Source organism: Anarrhichthys ocellatus, unplaced genomic scaffold, assembly GCF_004355925.1.
Source record: "Anarrhichthys ocellatus isolate YVR2014 unplaced genomic scaffold, GSC_Weel_1.0 scaffold2, whole genome shotgun sequence".
Taxonomy (NCBI): Eukaryota; Metazoa; Chordata; class Actinopteri; order Perciformes; family Anarhichadidae; genus Anarrhichthys; species Anarrhichthys ocellatus.
This window is the reverse complement of record NW_022280032.1, coordinates 8,379,269-8,396,593: the sequence shown is the minus strand read 5'-3', so window position 1 is coordinate 8,396,593 and position 17,325 is coordinate 8,379,269. Positions and strand designations below refer to the sequence as shown.

Genomic DNA, 17,325 nt, shown 5'->3' with positions numbered 1-17,325 from the left:
GTACAGTGCAAGTGTGTTTTCCCTTTTTTCTTATTATGGTCCTGTAGTCTGAAATAAAGTCAAATGAAAAAGCAGATATTCATCATTATGGTTTTGGCCTGCAAACCCCTGGACATAAAGAGAGTCCCCGTGCACTAGACTGAAACGAGAAACATTTCCCACCTTAAACACTTTAAGATATTTTTAATCATTTGTAATTGTAAGCTAGTGTTATCATTCTAGCCCGTATAGTTGAGTTGCACAGGTTGTATGTTAATCTCGAGTTAGTCAGTAAGTAAGTCAGAAGGCAGTATCTGTTAAGTATAATGCTTTGACCACATACTGTATACATACTAGTACATTTCACACGCTGTATTGTAGAAAATAATCTATTCTCCACACAGACTAGAAATGGGAAGATATTCTGTTTAAGCCATGCGTGTCATGAGTTCTTCAAGAGCCCTCTCGCGGTGATTTTCATGAACAAGCAGCACTTCTTTGATTGCATTTTGCTGGAAGCCCATCTCATTAAACTGAGTCAGAAGGCGCAGGAACTCAGCAGCCTGAAATTGAATTGAAAGTAAGTAATGACACACAGAACGGTGTGGCTGTGGTGTTGCTTTTTTGTAACCTTTTGGCAAGAAACCACCGACGAGCGGTAATCACCTTGCTTTCGCAGTTCTGAAACATCTCCAAGGCCTCCTCCACCTGAGCTTCATCATAACCCAACTCACACAGACGATCACTGGCTACCAGGTACTTTAGGATCTGTTGATAAGAGGGACAAATAATTGAGAATGACAAGCTGGGTCTTGTTGAAGTACAAATAGCACAAGTTAGATTTCTAGGTAATTGTAAAGAAAAGTCTTGTGTATCGGGTTTTAAATGAATTATGCTTGAGTATCGATGCTTGACAGGTCACTACTAAGCTTTTATGATTGCATTAATAAGACCCATTTAAGTAAGGATCTGTTTTGTTGGTCTGCAACTTTTTTCAATTACAACAAATTTAAATGCAGGTTTATTCTATTGTGTGAGTTTTTGATTTTATAATTATCAAGCATGCAGCAACTGAAGGGTAACTCAGACGTGTTTTATTTATGCATTATCAGGGTTTATAAACCATTCAAGATGTGTTGATTGAAGTAATTATCGCAAAGATTTTCATTTAAACAAATGTCTGTTGGGTCACTATCTATTGCTGAATGAGGTAACACAATGGTGATTGAGCAAATGACCCACTTTACAGTTTTACCAACTGGGAAAAATCTATAGCGGCGCCACTTTTTGGACATTTAACTTTACCAAAAATGTTTGAAAGTGGTGCCTACCTTCTCTGGGCTGTGGTAGCCTGTCTTTTGCAGAGCCAGAATAGCTGTGCGTAAAGGGTAGCCCTTCTCTGTGATGGTTTCAAGTAGCTCCCTCTCTTCCTGGCTGAGTGCTGACAACAACTCTGCTGCTGAGTCAAAGAAAACCCCACGAGAGTCACCGGTCCTCAGTGCCTGGTGACATGGGAAGAACAGATAGTGGGTTATGGAAGAAAAGAAATGATACATATTTTTCTCAGAGACACAAACAGAAAAAAACAAAAAACCTTCTGTCTGTAGTTCGTGACGACGGGCCCTGCAGAGGAGGGTCGTTGCTGCTGCAGCCTGGGTGGAGAGGGTGGTGTGTTCAGGGAGTACTTTCTGCCCACAGAGCCCTGTGAACGCTGCTTCTTTTTGCTGTTCTTCTGCCCATGGGGGAGGGGGCTGGCCTGCTGGGACCTGTGCTGCTCCACTGCTCGCAGAGGTTGTCTGCAGTCTTGCAGAGACAGTAAAGAGCCTCTGAGGCTCTGAGGTGAGGCAGGCTTATAGTGGTGAGTGGAAGGACCAAGGTGCATGTCTTTGACTCTGGAGAGTTGGTCTTTGGGTGCCGCGCTCCGGGGCCGCTCTCTGCTCTTGATGGAGCGAGGTGCATCTTCTGCAGAGGAGGCTTCATTATCCTCTTGGTAACCATCTTCATCCTCAGAGTCAGATATGAAGAACCTGACGGTGCGATAGTGCAGCCAGCGAGTGTCTGCAGAGTTCAGGCTGTGACTGCGGGGCCGGGGGCCCGGGGACCTTGGGTCGCCGCTCCTGCGACTGGCCTTGCGGCTCTCCTGAGGGCTGCTGAACATCAGCCAGTAGGGAGGGCAGGATGGGGCCTGACAGACAGGCTGTTGACCAGTTAAGATCCATTTCTCCAGGTTGAAGCCATACTGCAGTGAAAACGAACCAAAACAGATCTTCAGCAAAACACTTTTTACACAGCAGAACTTGACTTGACTAGCAGGGAGGCACAGGTGTTGTGACTGTGAGCCAGCATGCACAATACCAGGACTGTGAATCTGAAGCAGCTAAATGGAATTCAGCCATGATTAATGTTATTATTTACCCCCTTTTGTCACATGCCAAAATAATATCTTCCATCAAAAAACACCTATGAGGGTAATACTAATAATTAAGTACCTCTTACCTGTAGTGGTATTTATGAATCTAGATTCTTTTTTGGAGATATCAGCAGTAAAGATGTCTGCCTTCTGTCAAATATGACGGGACTATATGGCACTCAGTTTGTGGTGCTCAAAGAGACAAAACAATACATTTGAAAAACTCAGTAGCAATGTCTCTTTCCATTGTATTCCCACTAAAATATTCTACATTGATAAATAGCACTTCAGGTAAGAGGTAAAATATGGATTTTGGGGTTAACTTTAAAATATAAGGAGATATACATATTGATTTTTTCTTTTCTGGGCTGTGACAAATCTAATGTAGTAGCAGTGGCACTCCAACAGGAATTAGGTATTAGAAATAAATGTACAATAAGTGAAACATATTCCCAACAATTTAACAGATGAATAACTAGAGGAAAGCTGAAAGCCACCGAGTCAGACAGATCACTGCTGATGAATTGATCCCAGAAAGATATTAAACTTGTGAACGTGAAAGAAATGGATGTGCGACCTCGGTGTCTCGTAGGATCCGATGGCAGTCTGGTATAGTGATGTCTGGAGCCGTCACAAGCTGCACTTCCTCCTCCAGTGGACCCAGTATGCTCAGAAATGGGACATCCTCCAGAGAGTTCATATTCTCCAACAAATAAACTGCATCAGGAAAAAAAACACAAAGAGTTACTGAGTTCGAAGTTATTAAACCAGAACTTCATCGTAGTTGTAATAAAACCTACCGTTGTCAGGTATTCTCCTTCTTCACAGCCCTCTGAAGCATTGATGGGCGTTTGGAGTAAATGACTAACACAAAGATGATGTACGTGATAAGCCTCTTCATCACTAAGCCTCTGACATCATCGTCAGCTGTTTACAATATCACCCCACAGGCACCTGTTATAATCCTACCTGCACATGTGCAGTACAAACAGGAGTATTGAAACATACATACATAGAAATATATACCAGAGTAATACTAAAAATATTCTAAATTAGCAAATATATAAATATATTTATAATTATGTTATGCTTTGCTACTAATACATTGACAATAGAAAACGTTATCATCTTTTAGTCAATCTTTTCCTTTTTTCCTTCCATATTCAAAGGCACGTTTCAGACAGTGTGACTTTGTAAATTCAATCTGGACCTGAAGGAGATTAGGGATTGAGAAACAGCACAATACTTTCCAGAGATTAGCCGATTACATAAAGGTGGCAGCGTAACAGGGTGGAACAACATTGTGATGTCTATGATATTGATTTTCCTCTATCGCTGATTTGTTGTGTGTTGAGAATATCTGACAAGGATTGTGTCACACTGACTTTGGTAAATTAATCAATTTAAAGTGCACGTTCTGTTGACAAGTTTAAACTTAAAGAACAATTCTGTACAGAGATTTACATTTTATTTATATATTTTCAACAATCACAAATAATTTCAGATTCACAAACTGGGGGAGTTTACAGGTTCTGTAACAGACCTCTGAAAACAGAAAATCAGTTTTTAAACTGAACTGAAGGAAAAGGAAACTTAAAAGCAAAGAGAGAACAGATCTAGTTTAATCTCATGTTCTAGCACAAACAGCATGTTAAAGAGTACAGCAGCGTGGTTCGGTTAAGTCAGAGAGCATTCAGACTTGATTACAGACGTGTGTATTGAGACACCATTTAGTAACAGGATATTACATCACTAACACTGAGGTGGGTTTCCAACGCTGGGGCACGCACAATGAAAATAAATACCTGCGCCGTTCTTAAGGGTCGTCTGACAAAACAGGTTGAGAGCGGCATCCAGCCAACTGTGAAAGAGATGATCTGTCCAATTATGATTTGAATCACAATAATGAAGGTTCAATATCAAATTAAAAAATATGACTTATTCATGTACTGTATGTTGGAGGATATCTACTACAAAGCAACGTCTCAGAGGATAATTATAGAACACATCGAAGTGATCTGGCAACCTGCTAATCCTGCTTTGAGAGGCAGCCGTGTGATCCAGTCCGGTGATGATAGGGTCAGCAAGTGAACCGATACATTCCCTAAATGGTGGGCTACAAGTGGAAGCAAAACACTTAAAAAACACACCATTCTGTCTGTTTAAAAGGTCACCATTGTTTAACACCTGCTCTGTTTAGTTTGCTGATGCGTTACACTTCACAATGTGGGCTCCTAATTAGAGGTCGTGTCATAAAAACTGCTTACAAATGCCACCTAAGCAGCGACCAGTTTTGCTGTGAGCACCATTATTACAATGGTGGTGAAGAAGAAAACGTTGAAATATTGATGTGCTTATGGAATATTATGTCCTTATGATGTAAGGCATTACTCAACATGTTTCCATCACATCGACACTTACTCCGCTCCACTTCTTTTGAAGTGCACAGTATGATCCCATCATTTCCATTTGCTTTCCTTGCTATTACAGCCCATCGCCACAAAAAGAGAACACAAATAAACTAGCTACAAATCCTTCCGTGAATAAAATTGCATTATCTTTATATAGATAAAAATGTTGACAATCCCCAGAGATTGAAATATTTTATGAAGGTCCACCCTGTGAGTGCACCGCTAGAGAATTAACAGCTGATGCACAGGACCAAAGTTTGTTACACTCTCTTAACTTGTTGATCAGGAAAACACTCTTCAGTGAAAAACACCAGACTTCATTATTACCTCGACTACAGTGTCCACAGCTCGTTTGTCAGAGGCTATAGTCAAATCCAGAGTTGGATTTAAAAGGTTCATAATGATCTAATGATTTCACAGACTGTCCTTTAGGTGAAATGAGTGACACGGATCAGTTGTTAGCAGCGTCCGCCTGCCGAGGCCAGTTCTCCTCCTCGATGCCCGAGTCATATTCCTCTTCTGCAGACTCCTTGGCGGGGGCTCTGCAATTCAAATGGAAACTCCAGTTCAGGTTCCAGACAACACAACGTTGGGGACTCGGTGAGCTCGGCTTAAGGAATCTGATCACTAACATTGTACACTTGTAGCACTGCACTGTGAGCGGAGAGATACTGACCTGATATAACTCGGTAGGGATTTTCCAAGAACAATGTCTTTGGTCAGCTCAACAGCCATGATGTCAGAGTGTGGCACCTCAAACATGGGCTCGAGAAGGAGCTTTTCCTATAAAAAAATGAGGATATGCTTAATTATTGTGCTACGTCAACATAGAAATGTATGTGTGATAACCCATGGCAAAAATCACATACCATGATGGATCTGAGCCCACGAGCTCCAGTTTTTCTCTCCAGAGCCATCCTGGCTATGGCCTTCAGGGCATCTGGAGTCACGTTGAGTTCACACTGAGACGAAACACACAGCAGATTCATTTCAATTCCAAATATCCAGTTGTTCAGGTATGAACCCATACAGATAACATTTTAACAGACGTGTAGGTCTGATTCAAGAAAAAGGTGTTGCCTTTCCGGTACCAGCAGAAATACTGTGGTAATTTGACATTACACGGTAATCTACCAGGAATGTGCCCTTGCAGGCATTTGACTAGATGACGCGGCATTGCGTTGTGGCAACAGCTGAGCCAGAGCCCCCTCGTTGGTCTCATTCAAAATAAAGAGTGGGCTTCTGCCTGTCTGAACACGGCTTAACACTGTACTATAGTGCCCGTTATAGGAGCATCCTTACTTTGTCCATGCTGAACAGAGCCTGGTACTGGGGCACCACGGCGTTGCGTGGTTCAGTCAAGATTCGGACTAGCGTTTCTTCATCCAGGCTGTGCAGAGGCACGACCACGGGAAGACGACCAACGAACTCTGGGATCATTCCAAACTCGATGAGGTCCCTGGCCTCGACGACCTTCAGCAGCCTGTCCTTCTCCTCGATCTCCGCTACCGTGTCCGTCTCACCGCTGGAGTTGGCCAAGTCAGCGGCAGCCGCTGCACGCCGCCCTTTCCCCATGTTGGCTGGAGTTCCAAAACCCAAATACTGAAGAGTCACGAAACAAGAGGATCACATTAGAGGCAGGAATGAAGAAATAAACAAACAGGAGTGGAGACCGAGTATCAGCCGACAGTCGGCGCATACGAGCCGTGTTAAATTTACCTTTTCATTCTTTCTTCTGCTGATGATTCTGTCAAGTCCGTTGAAAGCACCAGACGCCACAAACAGAATGTTTGTTGTGTCCACCTGCACCGTCTCTCCTCTCAGCTTCCTGGAGTTTTTCTCAGGAACATTGACGATCGTGCCCTCCAAGAGTTTGAGCAAACCCTGACAGAGAGGAAAATGAAGTAAATGTTAATAACACAAGTTTCTCTCACAATGTTATTCTGAGATTAATGTCTATAAACAAACCACATTAAAGTTGAATACCGACCTGCTGGACTCCCTCTCCTCCTACATCTCTCAGCTGATGGATTCCAGGCACACTGCCAATCTTATCAACCTCATCCAGAAACACAATACCTGCACATGAAATGCAATGACAGCGCCATGTTTACATTTCACAATAACATGAGCTTACGCTATACTAAACATAATCCACTTTTAATCATTTGAAAACGGTTCAAATGTGAAGAAAACACTACGAGACTCAACAGTTGCAGAGCAGCGATAAGTCAGCTCTGTAAAAATGAAACTGATGTTTACTTTCGTTAATCCTCAACTGTTTTTTTTAAAAATTCTTACTGATAACATACCCAACAAGATCGAGCATAGGACAGAAACATTGTTCTCATCGTGTCGTGATGTTCATAGTGACTGAATCAGTTTAACTTTGAGATTTGTGCCTTTTTATTTACATCCGACTTGTTTGTGTATTCTGATCATCATATAAAAAGGTGAGAAAACATGCAAGTACACCATTTTTCAAATTCTACCTTGCAGAACATGAAGTTTCTGGACTACCGCTGCCTCGATCGGTTCGGTTTTTTGTGTTCTTGTGCGACTTTGGTGAATCCAAACTAACCTTTAAAACACCAGTCACGCAGTCACACAAAGAAACGAACCAATCGAGGCAGCGGTAGATCAGCAACCTGTTCCTGCAAAGCGAAAATCACTGTTTTTGTCATCGGAGTCTTGTGGTATTGATATTTCTAGGCGAGCCTCTCTTTTAGGTGGTAAAATATGTTTTGCTGCCGCCCCGGTCCACAGCAGTGCTTTGCTTTGCTACTGTGCCGGTACTGCTGTCTGTTTCTCCAAACTGGGGGTCATGCTGACCGTCATCTCCAGTAGGTTATTAAGTCAGTCCCTCTGCCCACCTTGTTGTGCTTTTTCCACTGAGTAGTTGGAATCTTGCAGCAGCTTGGCAATAACTGACTCGATGTCTTCTCCCACGTATCCAGCTTGAGTGAGTGTGGTGCAATCGCATATTGCAAACGGAACATCCAAACAACGGGCCAGCGTCTGCGCCAACAACGTTTTACCTGTGACAAATTTGACAAGACAGGTCCATTTACAGGTGAACTGCCTATGTAGCGGCGTACATCCTTATGATCTGAGTGTCACTGTCATATATTACTAAACACCAACCTGAGCCAGTTGGACCTAGAAGTATGATGTTGCTCTTCTCCAGCTTAATGTCAGTGTGTGTGGAGTCCAGGACCTCCCCGCCCCTCTTCTCCTGAGGTGCCTGCTGGCTCGCCTGCTGCTGCATGGACGCTCCCAGAGCATTTCCATGAGGACTGATGCCTGCAATCTGCAGCAGTTCTGCAACAACAAGAAAAGTCACAGGGGGGTTAGCGTTGTGACTGAAAAGTAAGAACTTCTCCAGAAACTATATTTCAAAAATCACTATAAAAGACTGAATGCTAGTGGGTCAACTTATCTGATATTCTCCGGTCAGTCAAAGACTCAGTTTATAAGCTCATTTGTGTGCATGGTGAATTGATAGTCGCTGCTCAACTGGAGCTGTATTTCCTCAAATAAAATGAACTGCATCATCTGGGTTATTGCTTAATGATCTGGTGTTTTGATTAAGCTATAATCTTTCTTTAGGTTGAGCATGACTAGAAATAAGTCACTAGAAATATCTGCCTGGAAAAGGTGGAACAAAGCTCTGAGGAGCCACAGCTGTCTCTATATTTTGGCATTTGTGCAACTCATGACAATAAAGACAGAAATTGCAGTTCAAGTGTTGTGATTTTTTAAGTGGCCTCTGATAGAAACAACAGTAAGGAGGACCAATCACTTACTTGTGAACCTGTACTCATCCTCTCGTCTTCTCATCTCTAGTTCTACAGGAAGAGGAGGAAAGTACCCAAATCAATATTATAATTATTCACTACCATTATGACATTATCACTACAGCCCTGAAAAAAACCTCTATACAGTAGTGCGATAGCTATTGAACAAATGCCAAATAAGACCGATTAGGATTCAAGACAAGTTATAAATGAAGGCCACAGCTGCAACCTCTTATCAGTTATTTTATGAGTAAATGACTTGATGATGACTTGATTATGTAACATCTGGATGGGTAGAGAATAAAAGCTATTGTGCGCGAAATTTCAGTGCTTCACTGTGACAAACTTGAACGATTGGAAATGTATTTGTTTTTCAGCACTTTCCTGTAAATAAAGTTATTATTAACCGTTACTACTGTAATTTTGCAGAACTGCATCTCTTTTGCGTTTACTTCATCAGGAGGTTAATGAAAACGGCTTTAATTCCATGATTAAGTTGAATTTTGAAATAGTGTTACATAAAATAGTGTTTGATAAATCCCAGAATCAAACAGTGGCATAAACAGCAACTCTTCTATTTAAAATCATAGTTCCTGGCGCATACCATTCCACTTCACTCTCTGGCTTCATATTTGTTGTCTGTCTCTGCTGTCCAGTATGGAATGAAAACAGAAATGTAGCCCAGAAGTAGGTCAAAGCTCAGCACTATATATTTAAAGTTTTTTCAAATTCACTTCATTGACAAAGGAAACATTTTTCTTTCAAAACTCCCATTTGCCTTTATAAGCAGCGCAGTGTTTATCAGCTGTGAGACTATGATGATGGTCTGGTGTACAGGTGGAAAAGCAACAGTGAATTGATTATTGCAAGTGATCAGAGGAAACCAAATCAACACGTACATAACAATTGTTTAAAATTAAGACATTAAAAAGGGAGTTTTCTAATGAAAAACTGTGGGGGGGGGGGGTCCACCAATAAGCTGCAGAATGACCGAATATCTACAGACAGCAGTAATACTGACCACGAGGTGTTAGAGTGGGCTGTTTTTCCACATCCACCTGCTGTCGACTCCCAGCAGGGATGTTGTTGTAGATGCGCTTGTAGTGATTGTACACTGCAACTGCCAACACCTTTTTTGCATAGGACTGGCCAACAACAAACTTGTCGAGGTAAGCATATATCTGGAGAAAAAAACAATTTATGCTTCATAACAGGATAATAGACTTGATTACAACAGGATGTGTAACATTTCAATGAAAGTCCTTTAAAAGCATATTTTGACTTCCTGCTTTAATTTCTCACCTTCTTCGGAGGAGGGGGAGGTTTCTGTGAAAAGGCCAGTTTCACTGCCTCCGCAGCAGATTCTGGCTCTTTGTTTAGTCCCTTCTTAGAGTCCGTTTCAGACAGAACCACGAAAAAGTGATGACATTTCTCACATTTGACAAATCGTGTTGATGCTACAAAAGAATAAACACACAGCACAGAAACATTTCACAACCTGGTTTAAAAAAAAAAAAGTGTTTGAGACATTCACAGCTTAACATTTTTTTCAAGGTTGCATATCAATAAGCTGACTCGCACTAATAAAAACAACAGGTGGCTCATAGTGCTGAACTGTAGAAATGGCCAAAAATTGTCTGCTGCTGGTCCTGAACTGCAGGATAAATGTGTTACACATGCTGCCGAGCAGTGTCCCTGGTACGTTTGTTTTCAACAGATTTGAATGAATTCTCTTTTTACAATGAACTTCAATTTGACTCCTAGCAGTCCCTGACCAAGCTGCACTTACACTGCTAGATGATACTTGGTTACTGGATTATAGTGAGATGACAGCACATTGCCGCTTGTATGCATCAGATTGTGTGGTCTGAGTGGTTGAATAGACACATAGACAGTGGTAGACGGAGCTCTGGTCCATCACCGACACAAGTTTACACAATCATAAAGTTTCACAAGTTACAAAACAACCCAGAGCAGGAACCCCGCATCTGATTGTTTGAAAGGAGGTTTCCTACACCTCAAACAATCTAAACAACACTTCTTAGTTGTAGAATATAAACTCACATAGTGAAAATGTTCATTTGACAACAATGAAACCTATCCCTCAGTGTTTACTTGCAGGTTTGTAGTTTGACAAACTGTGCCAGGAAATGACATATGATGGTTGTTTGTGGTGTAATGTAATGTGTACCATTCATATGCTTTATGTTTATAGCGATTGCAGTCCACCACTACAGTTTGTACCACAGCAAAATGTGAACCCTGGTTCAATGCTTTGTTTGAAATACAACAAAAGACACATTTCAAGACCGAATTCTGGACAAAAATGAAAATGTGTCTATTTGCTGCAGCTGCACTTCCCCCTCTGTTTCTTTTATTTTTAGTCAGCCAATGCACAAACCATCTCCTCAGTTGTTTTTTTCTCCGCCTCCTCCATGTTGCATGTTATTCAACGATATAATCCAGATATCTTTTTACATTAATAATACCGGATGTTTGCTGTATGATTCCTTGTTTACATAATCATAAAACAGAACCTCTCTCGTAAACTGTTCTCTACATTTTCTTTTGTTTCTTTAGTGAGGATTTTTGTGTGCGAACTCAACAAAACATTGGTGACATATTCTTCCCCTTTCCCACTTACTCATCTTGATTTTAAGTTTCTACATAAACTTTGTGCCTAAAATACACATCAGATCATATTTCTTGGTAAACCTGGTTGTTGAATATTAAGAAGTTTACTCACATACAAAGGTCTCTACGTGTGTGCAGGGATCTCCACATTTAGGGCAGCGTAGCTGGCTTCCCCCCTTGCCTGATCCTCCAGAGCCAGAAAGTCTCTTCCCCTCACTGATGCTTTTCTGTGTAAAAACAACAACAGGGTCAGCACATTTTACAATACATTACTACCCATCTCTTCCGTTTACAGAGTAATGCGTAACACTATCATGGAAGAGAGCTACAAATGAGATTTCTCCTCCAAGAGATTACCTTTCCACCATCGCTTCCACTGTCCTTTGTTGTCCCGTCTTTAGCAGCATAGCAGACAGCGGCCTCTGAAAACGACCTCACTCGTACCCTGGGAGGTAAGTGAGTTTCCCGAGATCCCTGACGACTCAGAGAAAACAACTGGATCCGGGAGCAGGACAATCCTGACAACAAACAACAACACTCCTTTTGATTCCAAAAACATTGTCTGTTATAAACATATATTTCAAATGAATGACAATAACTATGGAAATTTAAATGTTTCACAATTTTGTTTTACTTGAAAGACTAATAAATGAATCGGTTAATCGAGTAAATAATCTGCAAATGAATTGATAATGAATATAATTGTTAGTTGCCACCCTACATGCATCATTGGGGGAACTTAATTAGTTCATAACACATCAGATGAGTATAAAAACTGCAACATAATGGCCTCTGTCTATAGATATCAGTTGAACACACAGCATATTATCTAGAGCAGCAGTTCATGGTCTGGGGCAATGAGTCCATAGTTATATATGCTATGGCTGAACATTTGGTATTACGCAAGTGTGAGGGGCTCTGGCTGACGTAACAAGTATGCTAAGCTATTGGTACTTAACACTATTTTCTGTTTTCATATAAACAAGTTATGTGTGTTTTCCTTTTGCATTATCACTCTTGAAGCTAAGTCACAACCGTGCAACTCTATGAAAAGCTGGGTGATGCAAGTTTACGACTCACGTTACAGCTTTCTTACAGCTACGAAAACACGTTTCCCACCTGCAGTGGGCATTAGGTGACGGGCGGACACTATTATGAGTTAGCTGCAGACCTACTTCACGAACAGCAGCAAGTTAACTTTAGCACAATGTCATGCAGCTGTTAGCCAGCTGGTACTTTCACTTTCTTACCTCTGTGGGCAGTGTTTAGGAACAACCTGGCAGCCGAAGTGCATGGACAGGACATAACTCCCCGTTTGGCTCAATATCCTGAAAATGAACATAAAGTTAACACTGTGTGCTGAGGAGAAGATGGAGGCTAACAAACAGCAGTAGCAAACAAGAGAGGCCGTTTAGCCTTCAAAACATGTCACAACTTCAACGTCACAGTTAGCATTAGCAGGTCATTTACTGGCGAAGGTGGCAATGCTACTGTAGAAATCAATCTCGGTTAAATGATTCATTACATGTATTAAATTATTAGGCTACCAAGGTCAACTACCTCCTGCTATCTAACGGCAGCAATACACGGCAAAATAAACAGTGTAACGCTCGCTGGTTGTGTTATGTCAATAAATAACTGCTAGCTACGTAAGCTAGGCCCAAGCCAGAACTACCTGGTGTTTCTGTTGGTGGAAATGACAAACACCCCTGGCAGACATACAGCCAGTATGTTGCGCAGTGGTTAATATGAGTTACCCTGAACAAACAGCTAGCGTTAGCTAACGCAGGCTAACGTGACTAGCCAAATGCTAAAATTAGCTTATTAATTATAACAGTGCCGTTAGACCAGCATACGTCGAGACAACATGTAATTAGTTCGTTTTACTCACAGGGCACGATGAAACCCAGTCGCGTCCTGACAACCTCTTCGGGAAAAAAAACAACACCAATTTTCAAAGTCACTGCAGCTTTCGCTCCCTTGTTTTAGTTAAACGGCTCAGTGTGTCGTACTAATGTCACAGTGCATACAGTATTGGCTTCTCTAGGCCGATATTTCCCAGGTGGGACACTACCCAAAGTGATGTAACGCTGTTATGCACTAGGTCGGTTACACAGTTAGCTGCTAGCTAGCCTTCTCTCTGGGTACAGTAGCTAACAGACGTGAATTAAAACGTGTGAACGGTGTAAGCAATATGGAGGCTTAGCTTCTGTCTATGCGGCTCACACCCATCCCGATGTTTGGAGATCTAGCAGCTAATCCACAGGAGGCGTTTACAGGAATGACCGCTGGTGCGTTCAAATGGTCCTCGTAATGTACGGTCTGTGTTACGTTTGGGTGATCCTCGTAAATGTGTCACGCTGTCCTGAACCGAAGATTCACTGTAAAATTAACAATACTGTCATATTTATTACCGGAGTTGTTGGTGGAATCATATAGTGGTCTGTAATTGCTTTCAATACCAACTATAATATGTAGCCTACTGGAGTAGGACATGCCTGTCATTAATAAATAAAATAAAAGTTTTCAGCCAACGACCCTGCGTTAGTGGAGAGGCCTGCAGGACCTTACCAACTACAGGAGACCATCCCCCCCCACACACACTGATGAGACTCACCAACTGGCTGACAACCAGAATGTGTTGTACTGCAGGTTTGATAAGCCCCCCCCCCCCCCCCAACTGCTCTGATATCAAACAACCACCACCGCCTCTCAGCTCTCCTAACCGACCCCCCACCCGCACTGAGGATCTGCGAAGAGGATGAGTCTGCTTTTTCACAGACAGAAGATTAGGAAGGCACCAGGCCTTCAAAACTGTGGAGATGACAGTGGACTTCAGGAGGAGCCCCCGACACTGCCCCCCCTTCACCATACTCAACAGCACTGTGTCTGCTGTGGAGACCTTCAGGTATCCGGGATCCACAATCTCCCAGGACCTGAAGTGGGCCTCCAACATTGACACCATCAAAAAGGCCCAGCGGAGGATGTACTTCCTGCGCCAGCTCAGGAAGTTCAACCTACCTCAGGAGCTGCTACTCGGCTATCATCCAGTCTGTTCTCTGCACGTCCATCACTGTGTGGTTTGTATCGGCCACCAAACAGGACAAGAACAGACTACAATGGACTATCAGGTCTGCAGAGAAAGTCATTGGTGCCAGCCTGCCCTCAATTCAGGACTAGTACATCTCCAGAGTCAGGAAACAGGCAGGAAACATCACTGCAGACCCATCACACCCTGGACACAACCAGTTCCAACTCCTCCCCTCTGGTAGGCGCTATAAGGCACTGCAGTACGTTAAAACCACCTGACACCAGAACAGCTTCTTTCCACCAGCCGTCACTTTGATGAACAATTAATCAGTCATTCTGCGCTATTACCTCCATTTCATGATAATTGTTGTTGTTTTTTATGTTCATATCTATACTTTTGTATATGTATTTATATTTATACATAGTTAAATGTTTATGCTTATATCTGTTCTACTTTTTTGTCCTTGTTTTTTGTTTTTGTTTATTTGTATATTCTGTGTATATACGTTGAGAGCATGTATGCGTACGCATAAATGGCCAATAAAGCTGATTCTGATTCTTATGTAAACAATCAGAGATATCATAAGAAATAACAGGAAAAAAAGTCTTAGACATCTGTTATACTTATATTATTAACAATGATAATAATAACATACACATAAAGCTTTGGTGCTGACCAAATCATGTCCTCTTGTCTTGTCCTTGTAGTTTAATGACAATAAATAAATAAATAAAAATTATCTAGAAAGTTTAAATGGCCTTCATGTTCAATAGTGACATTGGAAATGGCCTCACAGTTGTACATAATAATTTAAATTTAAAAAATGTGGAATCATTTTCTTTATAGACTGTTTAAATCCAAAATTGAGGTATCTTGGAATAGACAAATAAAGATTAGAAGTCAGTAGTTTGAGTAACATATTTACTGTGAACAAGTCCAGTGTGACTTAAACATCGTGTGTCAAAATCGGGTCAGTGTTTCAATACATTCACGTAAACCAACTGAGCCTTTACAAATAACTGTATTGCTCATTTTACAAGTTTTGTGGTTATTTCTAGTTCCATTTGAGTCTAACTTTGCATATTTTCACGCTGCTGTTGTCCCACATATACAGAAGCTTTCTGTTGGGATAATATGACAGCATAGCCAAGATGCCATTGGCTGGCCTTAAATCAAAACTTGCATCCACAGGACTCTCTTTCTTTAAATCAAAGGCATATGTAACTTTTCTGTCTTTGTCATCTGTAAAATATAGCACCCCACCTACAATGAAAGCATTTCCTGCTTTCGTTGTAGGGTAGCGAGTGTTAATGACTGACTCCACAGAGAATCTATCAGTGTTAATCTTTGCAACCATCGTATCATCATCTGTACCTGATGCAAAAATGACCCACAGTCCATTTTCATCCAGAGAAAACTTGAAATACGTCTTTGAGTTGCAAAAAAGATAAGCCAGGTTGTGATATCTGCTGTTTGCCATGATCAGAGTGTTTGTTCCCCCAGTGTTCAGGTCAAATCTGTAAAATATTACACAAGTTTGAAAAAAGTCAGAATGAGTACGTTAATAAGGCAGGGACAAAGTCTTATACAAGGTAATACAATCACTTACTTAATAAGTTTGTTTGTTCCTGCGTTGTGAAAGTAAAATGACCGCTTATAAACAACATGACCACAGCCCTGGAACCACGTCCCGACGTCTATGATTTTGTTGTTTGTATCATTAAATGTCAAAATGTTCCTGCGCTCCACCAAAACTCGACCTGGGAAATAAATGTTTCAGTGTTTACTGTAAATCCACAATAACTCACAAATCTCTTTGATGAATGATTTGTAGACTAAAGAAAATAAAAAATATACCTGAAAAATGATCGGCCAGCCAGTATGGACCTCCATCCTGCTGAGATGCATCGGACATCCAGGCTCCAAATGTGCTTTGCATTTTGGTGGCTTTCTCTGGACATTTAATATTTCTAATTCTGCACTCTAAATAACAGAAGATAGGTACTTCAGTATTTTAATAATAACATTTTAAAGATGATTGATGGGCTTTGAGAGAAAAGAGAAATCTTATAAATTAAGATTATTATTAAAACAAAACACAGGACACAAAACTATTTATTTTTACCCCTTTTCATGGGTGTTTTGATAATATTTCCACTGATGTTGAAGGCGTCCGTCTCCAGATCCTCAGAAAGTGAGGCTGAAACATGAAAGGAAACATAAATGCACATAGACAATAATGGTGATATAGTGCAGCATCAAAATCATGCAAAAGACATGACCAAATATTCTAAAGGCCATTGTTACATTTACATATCATTTGAAACAGAGCATTTCTTACCTGTTAATAATCGAATTGGTGCCTCTGTAGTATTGTTGAAAGCATCACTGTTTTGGTCCGCGGAAAGTGGAGCTATAGAATGAAAAATAACATTTATATATAATGTTTTATACATGGTTTAACTTTGCTCAATTCAAAACACAGTGTTTCCTACCTGTCAATAATGTTATTGGTGCCTCTGTAACATTTTCTCTCTTGGTATCGTTCAAGATGTCATGGTCGTCATCTTGATGAAATGATACTGACTCTAGAAAAGAAAACAACTTTTTTCTCATGTAGTCAAAGTTTGTCTTTAAGTCTCCCTGCTGCTGAAACTGGTTGTTTACCAGCTTCCATGTTTGTGTCTAGAAGTTTCTCAGAGTCAGTGACATCTCTGCTGTTGTCAGTTGGACGAGGAGTTGCTGGATCTGCAGAAAGAAAAATGAGATTCAACTAGAAGAGATGGTACAGATATTAAATGTAGCTCTTTTGAGGGAAGATAAAGAACGCAAATACTAAATGTGTGAATTGATCAACACTGATACCAAACAGTGATCCCAATAGACAGTTTCTTACCACTTTTCATGGGTGCATCAATAATGGCTCCACTGTTATTGAAGGAATCACTGTTTTGGTCCACAGAGAGAGGAACTGTTGAATAAATGAAACATTAAATATGTTTTAATTAAAGTTATAGTCACGACTTTACTCATGATTTTATTTTAAGTGTTTCCGACCCGTTG

At 41.0% G+C, this 17,325-nt stretch overlaps 3 protein-coding genes and 1 long non-coding RNA gene across 5 annotated transcripts in view; all 4 read right to left on the bottom strand.

Annotated features, from left to right (window-relative positions):
* Window positions 1–159: 159 nt before the first annotated feature.
* ubap1lb (ubiquitin associated protein 1-like b) lies at window positions 160–3,745 on the bottom strand. The gene is made up of 6 exons (XM_031860012.1): window positions 3,190–3,745; window positions 2,967–3,106; window positions 1,574–2,218; window positions 1,311–1,481; window positions 646–747; window positions 160–542 (listed from the first exon to the last, which is right to left on the bottom strand). Exons 2-6 carry the CDS (start codon window positions 3,087–3,089, stop codon window positions 408–410), a joined length of 1,176 nt encoding a protein of 391 aa, XP_031715872.1. The 5' UTR covers window positions 3,090–3,106; window positions 3,190–3,745; the 3' UTR covers window positions 160–407.
* Window positions 3,746–3,840: 95 nt separating this feature from the next.
* On the bottom strand, window positions 3,841–13,718 carry clpxb (caseinolytic mitochondrial matrix peptidase chaperone subunit Xb). 2 transcript variants are annotated; one of them, XM_031859790.1, is made up of 15 exons: window positions 13,123–13,718; window positions 12,482–12,559; window positions 11,589–11,749; window positions 11,344–11,458; window positions 9,900–10,054; window positions 9,619–9,778; window positions 8,607–8,648; window positions 7,945–8,121; window positions 7,674–7,838; window positions 6,791–6,879; window positions 6,520–6,684; window positions 6,103–6,402; window positions 5,670–5,762; window positions 5,477–5,583; window positions 3,841–5,342 (listed from the first exon to the last, which is right to left on the bottom strand). In XM_031859790.1, the coding sequence occupies exons 2-15, from the start codon at window positions 12,534–12,536 to the stop codon at window positions 5,252–5,254; spliced, it is 1,875 nt and encodes a 624-aa protein (XP_031715650.1). In that variant the 5' UTR covers window positions 12,537–12,559; window positions 13,123–13,718; the 3' UTR covers window positions 3,841–5,251. The 2 variants fall into 2 exon arrangements, with proteins under 2 accessions (XP_031715650.1, XP_031715660.1); XM_031859800.1 differs by lacking the exon at window positions 8,607–8,648 and having other exon boundaries at window positions 13,123–13,717.
* On the bottom strand, window positions 7,093–7,666 carry LOC116390479 (uncharacterized). The gene is made up of 2 exons (XR_004213171.1): window positions 7,449–7,666; window positions 7,093–7,322 (listed from the first exon to the last, which is right to left on the bottom strand). It is a non-coding gene; the product is annotated as an uncharacterized LOC116390479 (long non-coding RNA).
* A 1,262-nt stretch (window positions 13,719–14,980) lies between the features above and the next one.
* LOC116390271 (gliomedin-like) overlaps window positions 14,981–17,325 on the bottom strand; it is a 7,886-nt gene continuing 5,541 nt past the window's right edge. The window contains exons 15-21 of the mRNA XM_031859754.1: window positions 16,930–17,010; window positions 16,758–16,850; window positions 16,604–16,675; window positions 16,388–16,462; window positions 16,120–16,245; window positions 15,872–16,022; window positions 14,981–15,779 (exon numbers count right to left, since the gene is read on the bottom strand). Of these exons, the coding sequence (XP_031715614.1) occupies window positions 15,317–15,779; window positions 15,872–16,022; window positions 16,120–16,245; window positions 16,388–16,462; window positions 16,604–16,675; window positions 16,758–16,850; window positions 16,930–17,010 (1,061 nt within the window). The 3' untranslated portion in view covers window positions 14,981–15,316. The remainder of the gene's footprint in view (window positions 15,780–15,871; window positions 16,023–16,119; window positions 16,246–16,387; window positions 16,463–16,603; window positions 16,676–16,757; window positions 16,851–16,929; window positions 17,011–17,325) is intronic.

Excerpts from the sequence above, each read along its gene's own strand:
- ubap1lb (XM_031860012.1), bottom strand. The coding sequence starts at position 3,089 with ATGAACTCTCTGGAGGATGTCCCATTTCTGAGCATACTGGGTCCACTG. Across the intron at positions 748-1,310 it reads GCTACCACAGCCCAGAGAAG|ATCCTAAAGTACCTGGTAGC; the intron begins GTAGGCACCACT and ends TCTTATCAACAG. Across the intron at positions 543-645 it reads TTCAGAACTGCGAAAGCAAG|GCTGCTGAGTTCCTGCGCCT; the intron begins GTGATTACCGCT and ends ATTCAATTTCAG.
- clpxb (XM_031859790.1), bottom strand. The coding sequence starts at position 12,536 with ATGTCCTGTCCATGCACTTCGGCTGCCAGGTTGTTCCTAAACACTGCC. Across the intron at positions 11,750-12,481 it reads CCTAAACACTGCCCACAGAG|GATTGTCCTGCTCCCGGATC; the intron begins GTAAGAAAGTGA and ends GTTTGTTGTCAG. Across the intron at positions 11,459-11,588 it reads GTGGAAGCGATGGTGGAAAG|AAAAGCATCAGTGAGGGGAA; the intron begins GTAATCTCTTGG and ends GTTTTTACACAG.